Here is a 17474-nt window from a genome sequence, read left to right on the forward strand (position 1 = left end):
ATGGGTGAGCCCAGTGTCCAAGACAGATTTAAGGAGCTCATAATGAATATCGCACTGAAAACTATACAGGTACAAAAATATAGCAGCATAATAAAGAGAGAGAGATTTATATTCTACAGTAGGAGATTTATTTATTAGAAAAAAAAGGCAGCCATCTTCTGTCCTCACATATCAAAGACTCTCTGATGAGCAAACTAAAACACCAACAACATAACTGGCAAGTAAAAAGTAATACTAACGATCCTGAGGATGTTTTGACGAAGTGAAAGCCCCATCGGCTGAGATATAAAGGAGCATTGCACCATTGGCTGGTAATTCCTTAAACCCAGAAGCTAAAAAAACCATTAACTGAGAAAAAGTTGGCTTGTAGAGGAGATATTTGTGAGGATTCTCTCTCTTTAACGTTCTACCCCCGGTATCTCCATTCTCCTGGGAAAAATAACACTCACGTAACATCAAAAAAAGAAGGAATTTTCACTACAGTCTATTTTTCACATTTTCTTTAAATATTCACTAAACTAATGTGTGAGTGGAAAAAAAGCTAGTTCATTTATCAAAAAATTGTAGTTACTCAACTAAATTGTAAGGTACAATTGTGACATTGCAAAATATATTTCTTAAAATTGGGTACCAAATACAAAGCTTATATCTTGACAGTCCATTAATAACCTGATGTCAATTGGTATACAGTACAACATTTTCACATAATAGAATAACAGTTTCTCAATGAACAAGTACTATGCAAAGATATAATTCTATTTCCTACACAACATTAAGATAGCCTTTATCAAGGGTAATACAATACAGTACTGTATTGGTAAATTTAACATAAATGTAAACTTGGGCATTAAAATTATACCATCATAATTCACACTTGAATGAATACACAATTATTCCTGACACATACAAGGGCTCCAACTTATGACACTTGGATAACCATGTGAAATATGTAACTTCACAAGGACTGACGTTCTAAATTACCAAAGGCAATTTTCGCTAAGTAACGTATACTAGTTAAAACAAACTCCGAGTCTTTTGGGTGATAGAAACTAGAATTAGCACACCTTTTCAAATGGCTGTCATGTGGGAAAGGTTAGACTATTGATATTGGCTTTGTTCTTCTCAGTCACTGTTTATGCACGTTCTGATTAAGCAGAGAGAGAAGACAAACGTTCAAGAGTTATTTCACGATGTCTACTGGTGAATGATTGCTGGTGACAGCTATGAACATTTCATGAGTGATGTTAAAAGCATTACTTGAGAAATGTAATTAGAAAAAATGGTTTATTATACAATATATTTTCCACTACCTGACATTCGTACTACCTTTGTTTGAGTGCCCAGGCATATTGCTCCAACAAATAACATTTTATTTCCTTTGGTTGATTATTGTGATGTTTTGCATACCTTGTCTACTTCTTGCTGCCATCACTACCAGGAACGTATTTACTACAGACAACTACACACACACACACACTCTCTCTCTCACTCAAAAAGTAATCTTTTTCCCTGTTGAAACAGATCCCAGAAATGTTTTGGGACACAATGTAGGAAGAACTTAAGTCAAACTAAAGGGCTCATGTAAGTGCTTGACATTTAGTGTCTCTGTAAGGTACATCAGTTAGATTTGGACTATGATCTAAAATAACGGTTGGAGAGAGGTAAAAGCAACACCATTATAACCAATGACCTTCAAAAGCTCGGTGGTATTTAGATGCTATATGATGAAAAAATATAAAGATTTCCTAATATGAATAATCTCAAATTCGTCTTATTTAAATATAAACATATAAATATGAAATAAACTTGGCCGTCATTGATATTTAAAGTAGAGTAAATTAAAAGATCATTATATTTTTTTTATTGGCACTTTTTAAATATCATGCATTTATATATAACTAAAGTATCATGAATAACAATCTCTAGCTTAGCAGTAAGTAATGTCGTTTGCCAAACAATTAGAATAAAATATCCTTTTGAATCTTCTTTAGTTTGGCGGTATCTAAAACAAGTCACTTGGAGTTTGAAACCAAAAAGTACTGTAAATCTGGTCCCGGAAAACTGAGATTCACTTTGAGAGAAATAAGGCAACAAAATTCATCTCTAGAATTTGTCATACAGAAAGTCCTCAACCTACAAACTTAATTGGTTCCAATTTTGTTAAATTTTAACCTGGGTTAAGCCTAACCTGAATTCCATGCCTATGATTTCCAGCTACCAAAGTCTACAAATAGTCAGATTACATATGAAATAGATATCAGGTTATTACAACGTTGTTTCGCTCACTGTATCAAATGATAAATAAAGGGATTTTGACGAAGGAAAAATCTATTTCTGGGGAGAGACCTGTGACGCCCGGTGAAAAAGGGTCCTTCTTTCCACTTTTATGATATAAATCTTCCAAATATACCAGAGAAAGATAAAAGCATGGAATGCAGAGGTTACTACCCTCGCGCGAGCACCTTGTGGGTGTCGTGTATACATCAGGGGCGTGTGAAAACCACTATTCACAGGCTGTCTTCCATTTAGATAATTCCTTTATCAAAGGGAAGGGCCGTAACAGAGGCCCTAGAAACCACACCCCACAAAGTGCTCGCGCGAGGGTAGTAACCTCTGCATTCCATGCTTTTATCTTTCTCTGGTATATTTGGAAGATTTATATCAGAAAAGTGTAAAGAAGGACCCTTTTTCACCAGCCGTCACAGGTCGACCCAGAAATATTGCTTTATTACAGTATTTCTTTATCTTATCTTCGTTATTTTCAGTTGGATTTGAGTTTGTATCTCTGAATGTTTGTAGGTTGAGGACGTTTGGCATACAATAACAAGAAATGACCCTGACCACCACCATGTGGTCTATATAAATGCCATGGCAATATGGATGGATCTCCGGAAAAATTCATATACAGATGACAAAAATACTTGAGAGCAGCCCCCATAGAGTGACTAAATTACGCCCACATCTGGGAGGGGATGACACCGCTGCTAGACGGCAGGGAAGAGGAAAAGGGAATGGAAGTTACGACTAATGAGGATACGTAGGCAAATATCAAGGAGGTAAGAAAAAGGGTAATGTCTTTCCGCTGCTGGATTGACTCATCTCAAATAAAGGCTCATGACTATTTTTAACCCTTTTACCCCCAGGCTATTTGGAAATTTCCAACCCTTAACCCCCAGGGGGTTATTTTTTTCCCAGCACATTTTGCAGTATATTTTTTTTTAATTGCTCTAACAGCCTTAATTTTTGTCATAGAGAGGTCAGGTTGCTCTCATTCTCTTGGAAAATGCCTGAATTTTCTCAAAAAATTATCTAAAATATGAAAAAAAAATTTTTATAGCATTTTTTTGCAAGGACGTACCGGTACGTCCATGGGGGTAAAGGGATGACTTTTGTCAAACGTACCAGTACGTCCTATGCGGGTAAAAGGGTTACCATCAAAGCATGAAAAACCAAAGAAAATATAAAGGTACAGTAAAAATAAAGACTTGTTTATCTGCGATCATTAGATTTCGGTAGGGTGAGGGCATGGTTGCGTAATTATTAATCATTAGGTAAAATAAACTGTATAGATATTTTTTTAACTTTTAAATATTTACCCAAGAACTGTATTTGTATTTCAAATACTGTAATTGTATTTTAATTATATATTACACTGAAGTGAATTTATTGTACTGTAATGATGATACAGTACTGTACTGGCCATATTGTGTCCACTGTACATGTAAATCTTATACTGGCCATATTGTGTCCCAAAACATATACGCCTTTTAATGAGCTGTACAACACTAACTTGCTAAGTATGAAAAATACAAGTAGTGTATACTGTACTACGTATCGTTGTAGTAATAACAAGATACTATCCAGTATAATGATATTAACAATACAGAAGTTAAAAACCAAACAATAACTTTTACCATCAACATTTACAAACTCTTCAACGCTAGGTCTGTCACGTCTGACTTCCAATACATACAATGTGCTTATGCAATACTGTATTTTAAAATATAAAATGCATAGATAAAATTACTGATCACTGTTATGAAAAGCTTCCAAAATTATTTCTCTCTCTCAGGCTGAAAAATAATGAAGTTAGAATTTATATAAAATTAACTATCAATAAAAAAACTTGCACTTTTTTTTTTTTAAAGAAAAGCTTGTAGAGAAGGATGATTAAATACATTAAACTCGATTCAATTTTTGTTTCACTTCAGTAAGAGATCTCAAAGATAATTTTACTTTTCTTAAATACCATAATTCTGACAGTAAGGGCAAGGATTTTCCTTTGGTTCTCGGAAAACTGAAATCTGTTTATATCTTATTTTTGCCAACTTTTCTTTTTGGCAGTGTAGGTGAATTTTTCGTGTATAATTTTCTAAAATAGTGCCAAAAGGTCAACTGTGTGTAAGTGAATCTGTGGATAAAAAGGTTGGTCAGACTGCACTGCAGCACAGCTACACCACAGAGAAATACAAATGAAACATCAGAAGAAAGAAGATTTCTATTACCTAATACAAAGGTGAGGCGCACAGCCAATATTGATGACCCCAGAAACATTTGAGTATTGTAGGGAGAGATCAGTGAACTTTCTTCTTTCTGACCGTTATCCTTACATTAAGGAGTCGGGTGCCTGATGTACCCCCTAATAGCACGAAGCACGGTTTGCAATTTGGCAGAGGGTTTTTACGATCGTGTGCTCTTGCAGGCATCAACCACAGTTATTGGTGGTGGGCCTAACCTTTGACTAAATAGTTCAACTACAAGGCACCATTTTCCTCAGTTATTGGCAGTGGACCTTCTAACCTTTTGCTAAATAGAAAGTCTGCCAGGCAGCAGCTGTCCTTTAAGTCACTTCCTACGAAACGCAGGACATACGATGGTAGTGTTGTTACACACCTACCACAGGGTAAGATCAGTGAACTTTACCAAGAGCAAAATTTAAAGGTACCTCAAAAACAGAAGTGGCAAGTGACAGGTCATTACACTATCTTATGTTCTAGGGACTAAACAGATACTGTACATATATGACCAATGCCAGGACTCAAACTAACAAAGGGGATTATGCAATCGCTCTAATAAATTGATGAGCCCACCAAATATTCAATCCCTTGCTCTTAAGACATTAGAGTCATGTTTTTCAGGAAAGTCTACCAGGTCATAAGCGAGACTTAAATTCTTGGCCAAAACAGATGTTGAGCAGCATAAAAATAATATTGCTATAACATGATAAATTACCAAGACAGTAATCATGGGAAATTAATTACTAGCTCATTAAAAGGAATAAGTTTAATGTCAACTTAGACTTTACAGAAATTTGAGGTTCATTACCAAAGAAATAAAAAAAAATATGTAATTACATCACTAAGGAATTTAAAATATCCAGAAACAATAAGTGTAGGTTAAAGAAAGAAAATATCTATCACTGGTAACAGACGAAGTAAAGGCTACACAAGGACCAAGAACCAATAACATCTAAAATTCAGATTAAAAAAGAAGATTGAGTCAGATTATCTCAAGTGACTATAGATGGTAGTTCTTGATAGAGGGGCTCAGTTTGATGGTAGTAGGACAGAATGCCTAATGACATAATGCCTAATGACAGAATGTCTATGGACAAAATGCCTAATTCCTCAACATGGACAAAATGCCTAACAGACATAATGCCTAAAGGACAAAATGCCTAATATACAAAATGCCTAATGGGCAATAGGCCTTCCAGACAAAATGATCTAATTCAGCATTTTTAAATATATCATTCAAGATTAGTAAAGATCTTACAGTTAGAACCCATATAACGAATAATGACAATGCTTTCATAATCAAACAAACACAAGCCTTAGGTTTTGTTCCTCCAGAGGATGTGGCTGATCTTTTTCACAACCTTTTTTACTTCAATGGACCACTAAACTGAAGATATTCTGAATGAATTCTTTGAATATTTTAAAATTACATGGCTCGGAATAGTTCAGAGAAGTTGACGAAGTTCAAATGTGGAATGTGCATCATAGAATAGAATCAAATTTTCCGTAAAACTACGAAATCTCTAGAAGAATGGCACCATACTTTTAACAAGAGTATTTCAATAAGAATTATATCAAGGACCCAACATATCAATTCTATAAGTTATTAACCAATATAAAAGGTTACAGAAAAGGTAGCGTATGCGACACCGGAGAGACTAGGAGAGGGGATTACTGGAGGGATAGGAGGAGGGTCTAGACAGAGGAAGGAAAGGAAAGGGGAGGGACGGGGGAGTGTACGTATTCGAATTGCTTCACCTATTTACCCGATTCACGTGACTTGGGCTTTATTATGACAAGAATAAATGCCTTAATTAATGAGATTTGCCCGTGGATTAAAGTATAAAAAATTTTGGGGAGGTCTATCGAGTGCTCTGTCAAAGTACCATTCTGATCAAATATTTAGTATGGGAGATATTTACGAAAAACACACTATATTTTGCCTGAAATGCATAGTAGTTCTCTTTTTTATCACTTTTTAGATGTTTTTTCCATTAGCCATTTTGTATGTTAGGCATTTTGTCCATTAGGCATTATGTCTGTTAGGCATTTTGTCCGTGTTGAAGGATTAGGCATTTTGTCCTTAGGCATTCTGTCCTTAGGCATTATGTCATTAGGCATTCTGTCTGCTCACGCAGTTTGATTAGTCCCAAGAGTTAAAGTCATGGCAATTCCTCAACACATAGAGGGGCTCAGTTTGATTAGTCCCAAAAGTTAAAGTCATGGCAATTCCTCAACACAGAGGGGCTCAGTTTGATTAGTCCCAAGAGTTAAGTCATGGCATTTCCTCAACACATAAGTAGATTGAAGGTCAACACAGCTAAAGCACTGGTCTTACAATAGGGAGGCAAAGTCGGTCATCAAATTACCACAAGCAGGTTCACAACTGCTTCAGGGGCTCACGGACCTAGGAACTTGCCAGTGTTCTAACACAGGCACTCTTTAACTTGACTTTTCCAGTCATGATCCAATTTAAATAAGAAAAGGACAGTACATGATCTGAATTGTAGTGGTTTTTAACACACCTTTGTATTTTTTGTTATAAGAAAAGTAGTAAATTAATTGCATTATGTTGAACGCAATCATCCCGCACGAGGATCCTTCCGAAAACTGTTTGTGCATGGACCAGATTCACCGGTTCCATGGTAACTGACGTGACGACTTCAGGTCTCTATTGATAATTCTTTGTTAACTCTTCTTGATTAACATTTCTCCCAAGTACCTAACATTTTTCGTATTCAAAATAACAGCAAAACCTTATTTATGTCTGCAGTCAAAATACATCTCACATTAAACATGAAAAGGTGCAGAAATGAGAAAATGATATGTGCTGTATAAAAAAAAATGCAACATCCTAACCTTTCTCACATGGCCAAGAGAAAAAAGGAAACATATGTCAATTCTAGCCATGCGTACTTAGACCCTTTTAGATCAAACGTGGATTTTGCCCGAGATATGACAGTTACTGGCTTCTCAGGCCCAAAGGGAAACTCAGATTTCTGACACATTAGATACTGGTTATAAGGATTAATTACAGCTATGATTATTCACACTCATGTACAACTAAACTCTTTCTCTGATTATTCAACCTTGATATATATATATATATATATATATATATATATATATATATATATATATATATATATATATATATATATATATATATATATATATATATATACATACATACATACTTACATATATATGTATATATATATATAATATATATATATATACATACATACATACTTACATATATATGTATATATATATAATATATATATATATATATATATATATATATATATATATATATATATATATATATATATATATATATATATTCACAATTGGCAATAGTCAAAGTTTTAATTACCGTTTGGTTCAATTATTGCAAAATGTTATTTTTCGCTGCTTACGTCAGTCAAATATTTTATAACATGCAAACCGTATTTTAAAAGTAATTTCCCTAGACAACAGCATATAAATAAGCCATCCAAAACTAAACCTAAATAACCAATGAAGATTCAATAAAGATTACAAAGTCAAGATGAGATGCTATGGCAAAAGGGAAGAGACAACAACTTCATTTACTTTAGGTTTCCATATGCTAATGGTATCCAAATTTTCCATTTTTTACATATACATAATATATATATATATATATATATATATATATATATATATATATATATATATATATATATATATATATATATATATATATATATATATATATAATTTATTAAAATATCTTTAATATTTCATAGTACACACACCAGCTTAAAAAAGCCCTAATTTAATTATAGGGACATGATCCTTAACTAGAATCTGCTCACTCAATAGGAAGATTCATTCCTATGTTGGTAAGAACTGTAATCCTTGTAAAGTAAACAGATTTTAGATAATATTAAAATGGGAAAAAGAGGCTATATACTGTATTTTGATGAATATATAAAAAACTTTTTAATGATGAAAAAAATGTGCTCAGAAAGCTTCAAAACTCTCTCTTCGAAGCATTTATGACAATCGTTATAATGCTATGACACATTCAAAATGAACCGGTGTCAATGAAATTGTTAGAAACTGGACCAAATAGCACTAAATATTTATTGCATGAGCCAAACTTTTTTTGGGTACAGATCATGAAGACCAATTTTCCAAACCCCTGCATTTGGACAACACTGTGGCGGGAAAATAGAGACCTTATAAGACGTTCAACCAAAGAATCTCTTGAGCATAAATACAAGCATAACAGATTAGTGATTGAAAGGAAACTTCCAAGAAAATCCCTTAGGAAAATAAACAAAAGAAGGAAGGAGGAAGACTGGACTATAGCATAATTGAGGAATAAACTCCACACTAATTCGCAAATCTTCCTAAACTCATCGTTCATCCATGAACCCAATAGACCCAAAAGAGAACCTCTCAGTCCCCCTGCTATGAATTGAAGACAATCTTAGTTCTAACAATTAATCCAAAACCCTCTATCTCCGCATAGGTTCTCTCTGGCACTGTACAGGAACACAAGGGGATTTGTTAGGCAATTTAACATCAGGCACCCGCCCAGACCTGTCCCCTCCTAGGCCTACTCCATGTCCTGGTTCACAAAAGGGGCAGTAAAAAATTGGGCAGGTTATTTTGATTCAGGGCTAGATAAATTATCTTAAGGCAATGTTTATTAATTTGTGTTTTTCCTAGCTATAATAACCCGAGTCCTTTAACATAGGATATATCCTAAACGGCACTGCAGTGGCCATAGAATCATCAACAAGGTTCTTAGTTAATGACAGGTGGAGCAAGAGATAACCCCTGCCCACAGACCTGCCACAAATTATCACTTTTATCCTTGGGTCTGGAAATAAGAGGCGTGGTTAGGTGAGAAATTTTACATAAGGACTTAGGTTTGTATAAATGTGAAAAGTACAAATTATTTATAAACTTTGTTATTTGTTCCTACGCAAAATACAAACCTCTTATTTTTAAAAAAAGGAGATGCACTCTTTGGTGGGAAGAAGTCCCTAGAACCAAACTGGAAGGTTTCTTTCCTCCCTGGACATGTAGTAATCCTTACTGTTAACAAAAAGGAGTAAGAAAGAAGACTCCAACAATCTCCTAACAGATAATCATAGGGATGTAAAAGATGTAATGGCCTCATCAAGTACTGGGTTAAAAGGAAGCTAGGAGTGGGACACAGAAAACTTGTTTCCCTGTTGATTCCATAGAAGGTCTGATAAGACACCCCATCCCCCCCCCCCCCTTGCCAGGAGGATGGAGGAGTTGCTCTTAGCAGACATAATCTGCTAGAAAGATCTTGTCATGTAACTCACCTAGATTAGACACATAATCAGTGCTCATTTGTTGCAGCTGCTGCATCCCATAGAGAGGAAAAAGAGAAAAAAAGAGGTAAGAGAGCCAGTCATTTTACCTATCCTCAAGATTTATGATAAACATATCTTAGAAGAAATGCACATCAAGTTGAGTAAGGTAGCTGATTATGTACCACAACTACTGAACAGCCACCTCAGGACCAAAGAAAAAGGGGACCACAGGTTTGTGTACAGCGTCCTAAAGTAAAGCTCTTAACTGGCCTAGGCTTGCAAGTTCTTACTCGAGATGGTAGAAGTACGCTCTGACCAAAGTCCCATCTGAAAGTAAGAACGATCAGCGTATGGACATTTCCTTCTTGTTCCTCCTTGGGCTAATGAGAGGGTGCGACACTTGCATGAGAGGTGTCGAGTCTGCAGTGATCTGATGTAACTCCAGGCAAATTCACGTCAACTTACACAAGAAGATATGATCGAGAAACTCCAAACTGATGTTCAAGAGCAAATGATAGTGGAGCTTCATCACACAGTCAGTGAGAGGAAGAAGGAAATAAATCCAATCTCTCAAATGTTTGGCACCATCAAGAACCTGAAACTTTCTTACACTTTTACCAATGCAAAAGAGAGACAGTCTTTTTGGGAAAACCCTATAATACCCACCTCAACCAGGACTTTTTGGGCTCAGGCCATGTCGTCGTGATGGAAGTTCCTTCAAAGGTAGCTTCCTAGGTATATTTGACTACAGTGATATATCCCAGAGAATTTACCAAAGGTATCCAGAATTCTAACTCCTGGAGCGAATATCCCTTAAAATTTTAAAAAGGGATATCGCGTAATATCAGAGGACGTATTCTTGACACGTCTCATGGCTATCTACACCCCCAATAGAGCTTTCACTTCGAGGGGAAAGAGAGGCAAGAATAAGGAGAGTCGTTAAAGAGGCGACACTCAGTGTGCCAAATCGCCACCGAGCCATTCTTTCTCTCGTAGCTTCGTTGACCGGTGTTATCCCATGTTATCTCTCGCTATTTTGGAGTTTTTTGGACGCTATGATGTCTTCACCAGCCTCATCAGCTTCTGGAAAGTTAAGTAATATCTTTATTTAGTGTAAATGTAAGCTCTTGCCAATTTTTGCTTTTCGATTGAGATCGTAATTAACGTAACAAGAGCTGTTGCCAGCCGGATGGCGTCATGGACGCGGTCGTTCTTTCTGTACATTTAGTTAGCCAGAACGACCCTTTCCCGGCATGATTCGCTTTAATAACTTTAGCTATTTAGAATTTTAGCTAGGGATTCTTATATTATGTCATTGTTGTCGTGGATTAGGCTAATTATTTCGAGCCTCACAAGTGCTAGGCTTCCTAGCCTAGGCACCTACACACTTCATGCATGATATAACCTTCCTGGTAAAGTTTTATTGAAGCACAGGCAATATTTTACACATTTATTATATTACTTTATTATGCTTTCCTCTTCCAAGTTAGTATACAAAGAGTTTCGGTGAATGATTCTCAATGCTCCTAGGCTACTAGCCTAGGGGCTTTAGTATACTTTCATACATGTCCCCATTGCTCTTGTATTGCCTTTTAAGGGGAAACTGACACCTCCTATACCTTTTAAGTCGATACTATCTCCTAGGAGATTTAAGAGCAATCCCCCTTCACTCTGATTAGCCTAGGCTATTCTCAGTTTTCTTTGCTGTGAACCGAGTTCTGGCAAAGTTTTACTGAGACGTTCCGTTTTCTTTCTCCTAACCACCGAGTCGGTTTTGAGTTTAGAACAGGACATCAGAGTATCAGTCTGTGTTAGGCATCTTCCTGTCTTGGCGAAATGATTTCCCATGTCAGGTTAAGCTGCTCTTACAGGAGGCTAGACCTCCCTAGTCCATACGTGGAGGGTTTTGTATGACAATTCCCCCCTCCTTGGCCTAGCAGACGGTCCTGTGCTGGTAGACCTTAGACCAAAGAAATGACTTCTTCACTGCCTAAGGTCTCTGGCACGAGATTCTGTTCTCTTGTGAGATGGTATCCTACAGACGCTCTCTCACTTGACTAACCCAACCTGGGGAAATGATTTCTCCTACCTGAGGTTACTCCATGAGACCAGAATCCCTTAGGTTAAGTAGTGCCTTTGGGCATTACCTTACCTGTAGGACACCTACCCCCTCCCCTCTATCTCTTTCGTGTTGAATGAGCCAACACCCTCCTGGCTGTCGTTCTACATTGACCCTAAGGGTTATTGTAGGACTGGCCTGAGGTTCCCCGTCTGCCAGCGGGTGCCCTCATATTCTTTAGAGTGTTCTTCAGTCCTCCCTTGGACTGCCTTCCATAGCCCTTATGACTGGGATATGGTTGGGTGGAAGCCCGAATTTAATTCCCCCTTCCACTTGAACCCTCATTCTGGATGCAGGCCGGCAAGGCTGAGCCCTTGTCTTCCTCCATCATCTCTTTCTCTCTTACTCTCGTTACTGGGCCATGTCAATTGTCTGCCGGCCGGCAGTTACCCTACCGCCGCTTACTGTGAACGTTGTTGATCGACAACCCAAAGACAATAGACATTCAGGGACCGGCTGCCGGCTGCTGAGTTGCCGGCCGGCAGCCGGCCACTCATACCTGGTCATCTGCCGCCGGGTCCTACTTGATGGAAGGATCCTCGGCTGCCGGCCGGCAGTGCCGCCGCCGGCAGCCGGCAGAGCCGTTGCCGGCGGCCTGCCACCCATTTTATAAAGACAGTAATTGTCTTCAATAGCCCAGAATAGGCCGGCATGTGCCGGCAGGCCTGACAGGACTGGCAACTTGTTACCAACAGTCAGTGCTGTAGCCCAAAGTTTTTTCAACCTACAAGGTGCTTCATGGGCAGCCTATTGTGAGACCATCACATATAAGAGAGCAATTCTCTCTTCTATTAATGGTTATTATCCATTATTGTCCTTAATCGCCAATATTGAACCTGCAAGATTGTGTCAAGAAGACACTTCATACCAAAGGATATCATCTTCCCCTAAGGATTCCTAAGAATTCTACTTTCAATGTTGGAGGAGGTCATAGCAATTGGCTGGACAGGAAACACATGTAGGTGTCTTTCCTATCTCTAGCTTACCCTATCCAAGCTAATACAGTGAACCCTCGTTTATCGCGGTAGATAGGTTCCAGACGCGGCCGCGATAGGTGAAAATCCGCGAAGTAGTGACACCATACTGTATTTACCTATTTATTCAACATGTATATTCAGACTTTTAAAACCTTCTCTTGTACGTAGTACTGTTAACAAACTACCCTTTAATGTACAGAACACTTAATGCATGTACTACACTACTCTAAACTAAAACAGGCACAAATATTAAAGGCAATTTTATATCATGCGTTTCCTAAACACGCGAAAAAGCACGTTGAAAAATGGCAACCAATGTTTTGTTTACATTTATCTCTGATCATAATGAAGAAACAAACTGGAGGTAGAGCTTTGCTTATTACCCAGACATATTTCCCATACTATTCCCTTAGAACTACATCACATCTTCCTACTTTAGATATATATATATATATATATATATATATATATATATATATATATATATATATATATATATATATATATATATATATATATATATATATATATATATATATACATATATATATATATATATATATATATATATATATATATACATATATATATATATATATACATATATATATATATATATATATATATATATATATATATATATATATATATATATATATATATATATATATATATATATGTATATATATATATATATATATATATATATATATATATATATATATATATATATATATATATATGTATATATATATATATATATATATATATATATATATATATATATATATATGTGTGTGTGTGTGTATATGTATATGTATATATATATATGTATATATATATATATATATATATATATATATATATATATATATATATATATATATATATATATATATATATATATATGTATACAAATATACATACCTACATATATACATACATACATATATACATAAATACATGCATACATATATATGTATATATGTTACTGTATATATATGGGTTATGGAAAAAATCCGCGAAGTGGTGAATCCGCGATGGTCGAACCGCGAAGTAGCGAGGGTTCACTGTATTATTAATATTATGCATGCTGAAATCTGAGAATTTCACCGAATACTTATATGCTTTTCTTTCTTTACAGGAGGAGCATCCCGAGTGCGGGAACAGTTTTTGCAGGGTCCGTAGTAAGAACTTCTACGGGCACGGCATGTGCAGGGCCCATGCTCGCTGCGCAGTCACCAAGGGGGCTCTCAAGTACTGGGACCCGCAGGTATGTACTGTTTGTGAAAAACTGGTAAGAGAGGCTTTTGAAGATCAAAAGTTCACTGAGTCAAGGGACGCAGCAAGGGAAATGCTGCAAAAATGGGTTAGGGGCTTCCAGAAGAACACTTCTGGCCCATACCTTCCTAACGAAAAGATGAGGGCTTGTCTTTTCCCTAGGGCATCTTCGGATGCGGTTATTCCCCAGGCTCAACCTGAGATTCCCCTGGTTCAGATTCCAGTTGAATCTGAAGTTTCAGATGCCTTAGAGAGCATCCAATTAGAGGACAACATGTCAGTTGTCTCAGAGGAGACCTTGAACAATCTCCTAGTGGAGGAACTGGATCAGGCGAATGACGTTCCACCTGAGACAGAAGTCGAGAGAGCCGAAACGATTTCGGTATCATCGGCCACAGTGAATGAGCCGGTGCCTTCGACCTCTTCCACTGCACCCCAACTAGATTCTATCACGAGTACATTGCACTCGTTGTTGTCCATGGTGCAGGACATTCAAAAGAAATCGTCCGAGAAGGAGGCCTCTCTTCGGACAGAAATACATCAGCTAGTTGCAACACGTTTGGCCCCGAAGAAGCTAAACGTCAAGGATCTCACCGCCTTCTCTGACGTTAACCCCTGGAGGTACGCAGAGCACATGCCCATGTCGGGGGGGAAGATCTTTCTCTCAGAAAAACTGGGCACTTTCCCAGTGGAGGAAATTGAGTTCTGGCCCAGCAAAGGGGCCTACCCGGATTGCTATGTTCGTCTTAAGACCGAACCTGCATCCAAAGAGGAGAAAGAGCCGAAGGAAACTATTGTCCTTGAACTCTCTAAGGCTCAGGCCTTATATACCACCACCTTAAAGGAGAGGGCCTTTACTAGCTCTAAGGTGCCGCCTCTCAGCAAGAAGCACCCGTCCTTCATTGCTGACCCCAAACGTGCCTTTCCCTTTATGGACAAAGGGCTTAAGGCAGCTTTAAAGGCAGTTGAGGCAGGGAACCTACCCACCTCAACCAGGATAATCTCACCCCTGGACCCAAATCCCTGGATAGGCAAGACTGCTCGAACCTCCCTATGAGTATGGACTGTTCCCAGGAGGAAGAGAGATCGACACAATACCATGGTACCTCTTCTTCTCACCTTCTCTTGCGAAGCAGAGAAAATTGAGTCTTTTGAAGGAAAGTACCTATGATGTTCTCCTCAGGTTAGCAGGAGGGACTGTAACCTGCTGCCAGAATGTCAAAATTATCTGCCAGATTGGAGTCATGGTCTTGCTAACAGCGTCCAGGGGAAACAGTCATCCTGTCCATTCCATCACTTCCTCCTGTGACCTCTCAAGGCTTTGACAATCCTCAGGATCTCCTTCCTAAAGGAATTGAGGATAAAAAAGGTAATTGGCCCTTCTGATTCTGGGTTACCTAATGTAACTTCTTAGAATCATGATCATTAATAACCAAAACATTGTAAGAACCTCATATTAATGATAACATTTACTATTATTGCACTTGCCTGATGTCCACTGCTTCTATCTCAAAGTTGTTCAAAAGACAATGCCTCTGCCAAAAGAAAAATTTCCCTTTCTCTCTCCCTGTAAAATACCTCTTCCTTATGGAGCCAATGCACAATCTGGCTTTTGATTTCTATGACACAAATTTCTTACTATTTGTCTTTCTGAATCATACACTCTGATGGAGGTGGGATAGTGAAACACTCGGGAAGACTCGTAATCATCCAAGTTACCCAGTTGGATTCCAAACCTATAAAAACTATCCACCTTTCAAAACTAAAGTCTTATACTGTATAATAATTAAACCCTTGAACTTTCTAATTGAGCAAAATAAAGGTGTAATTTGAACTAATTATACACAACAAATTCTTATTTACACTATATCTTTGTTAGCAAAGCAATCAATGCCAGAAAAAATTTCAATAACCAGGCGTTTTCTGCACAAAGCCTTGCAAAAACTGATTTTGTAAATAACAAAGTTTCTGATAAAACTCCTTCCAAAGAAAAAGGTTTCTCCACAAAGAGATGGAGCTGAATTACTCTTTTGTTAATTTGAACCCTGATGTCCTTCCTCTGACTGGAATCTAACTCATTATGTGACCTTGTTACTAAACCCCCTTCAGCAATGCTGCATATACGTGTACATACTTTACCTTACAGTAAGAAAGAGACGCATCGTACATGTCTTCATAATATTCTGTTCCTAACCAAGAAAAGCAGTTTTTATACATTTGGATGGGTTTAAGGAACAAAAAATTATGCAGACATGTACGTTGCTTCTCTTTCTTACTGTAAGGTAAAACGCGTACGTGTATACGTACCAGTGCTGAAGGGGTTAACTAAAACCAAATGTAATTTTAGAAAAGATGATCTGAAAGTCTAAATTAATAAACCCATTAAGAACTTTTACTCTCAACATTTCAAGGCTGTTTAGCATATAACTTTGCAGCTCTCACAGAACAAAGGAAACATTCTCTGATGTATCCCTGACTTTCCTCCCCAAAAAGTGCATGTAGAACACTATTCTAACATCTAGTGTCAAAATAATTAGTACTGAAATTTGCAGATAAAATCCTCCTCCCATCCTAAAAATCACATTACAGGAAAAGATCTGTAGTTCATCAAGATACTGTACTGATTTTAATAACCAATATTCTAATGGTAAAATGGAAACTGTTATATCTATGAAATCTTTAAAATATAAACTTCATAAATTCCATAACTGAACTTTTTCAAAAAGAAATATTACTCTTAGATTACCCTAATCTAACCTAACAACTGTAAGATTTTATAAGTAAGAATCCATGAATATATCCTCTACCCAGAAGAGAATGGGTTCCACCTGGATACTTGGTAAGACTAGCTTCTCAGTTAAGGCCTAAATGTCTGTAGCCTTCAGATATAATTTCTTCAAAAGGAAATAAAAAATTCAATAAACTATTCAAATTCATTCTTATTACTAAAAAATTCCTTGATTTGCTTCCTAATCTCCATCTTTATTGAATTGTATAGATATCTTTGGAATCTATTTTCTGGAGTTTTTCCCAAATCCAACAAAGAAGCGAAAAATTTCCTTTACCGGGAGAAGTCGAGAAAGACCATCATAACATTTTCATAGGAGGAGGAGGAGGAGGAGGAGGAGGAGGAGGAGGAGGAGGAGGAGGAGGAGGAGGAGGAGGAGGAGGAGGAGGAGGAGGAGGTTACTGCTTAGAGGGAGAATCTCCCTGAATGAAAACTTTAAATAAAATATCAATAGTTCTCTCTCTTGAT

The 17474-nt window shown here is 37.0% G+C and overlaps 1 protein-coding gene across 3 annotated transcripts in view; it reads right to left on the minus strand.

Annotated features, from left to right (window-relative positions):
- Positions 1–17474, minus strand: part of LOC137625788 (protein SCAI-like) — a 156202-nt gene that overhangs the window by 25397 nt on the left and 113331 nt on the right. For 2 of the 3 annotated variants that reach the window (XM_068356679.1, XM_068356677.1), the window contains exon 8: positions 240–429. In XM_068356679.1, the coding sequence (XP_068212780.1) occupies positions 240–429 (190 nt within the window). The remainder of the gene's footprint in view (positions 1–239; positions 430–17474) is intronic. The other variant, XM_068356678.1, reaches the window with a different exon arrangement.

Source organism: Palaemon carinicauda, chromosome 32 (assembly GCF_036898095.1).
Source record: "Palaemon carinicauda isolate YSFRI2023 chromosome 32, ASM3689809v2, whole genome shotgun sequence".
In the NCBI taxonomy this organism is placed as follows: Eukaryota; Metazoa; Arthropoda; class Malacostraca; order Decapoda; family Palaemonidae; genus Palaemon; species Palaemon carinicauda.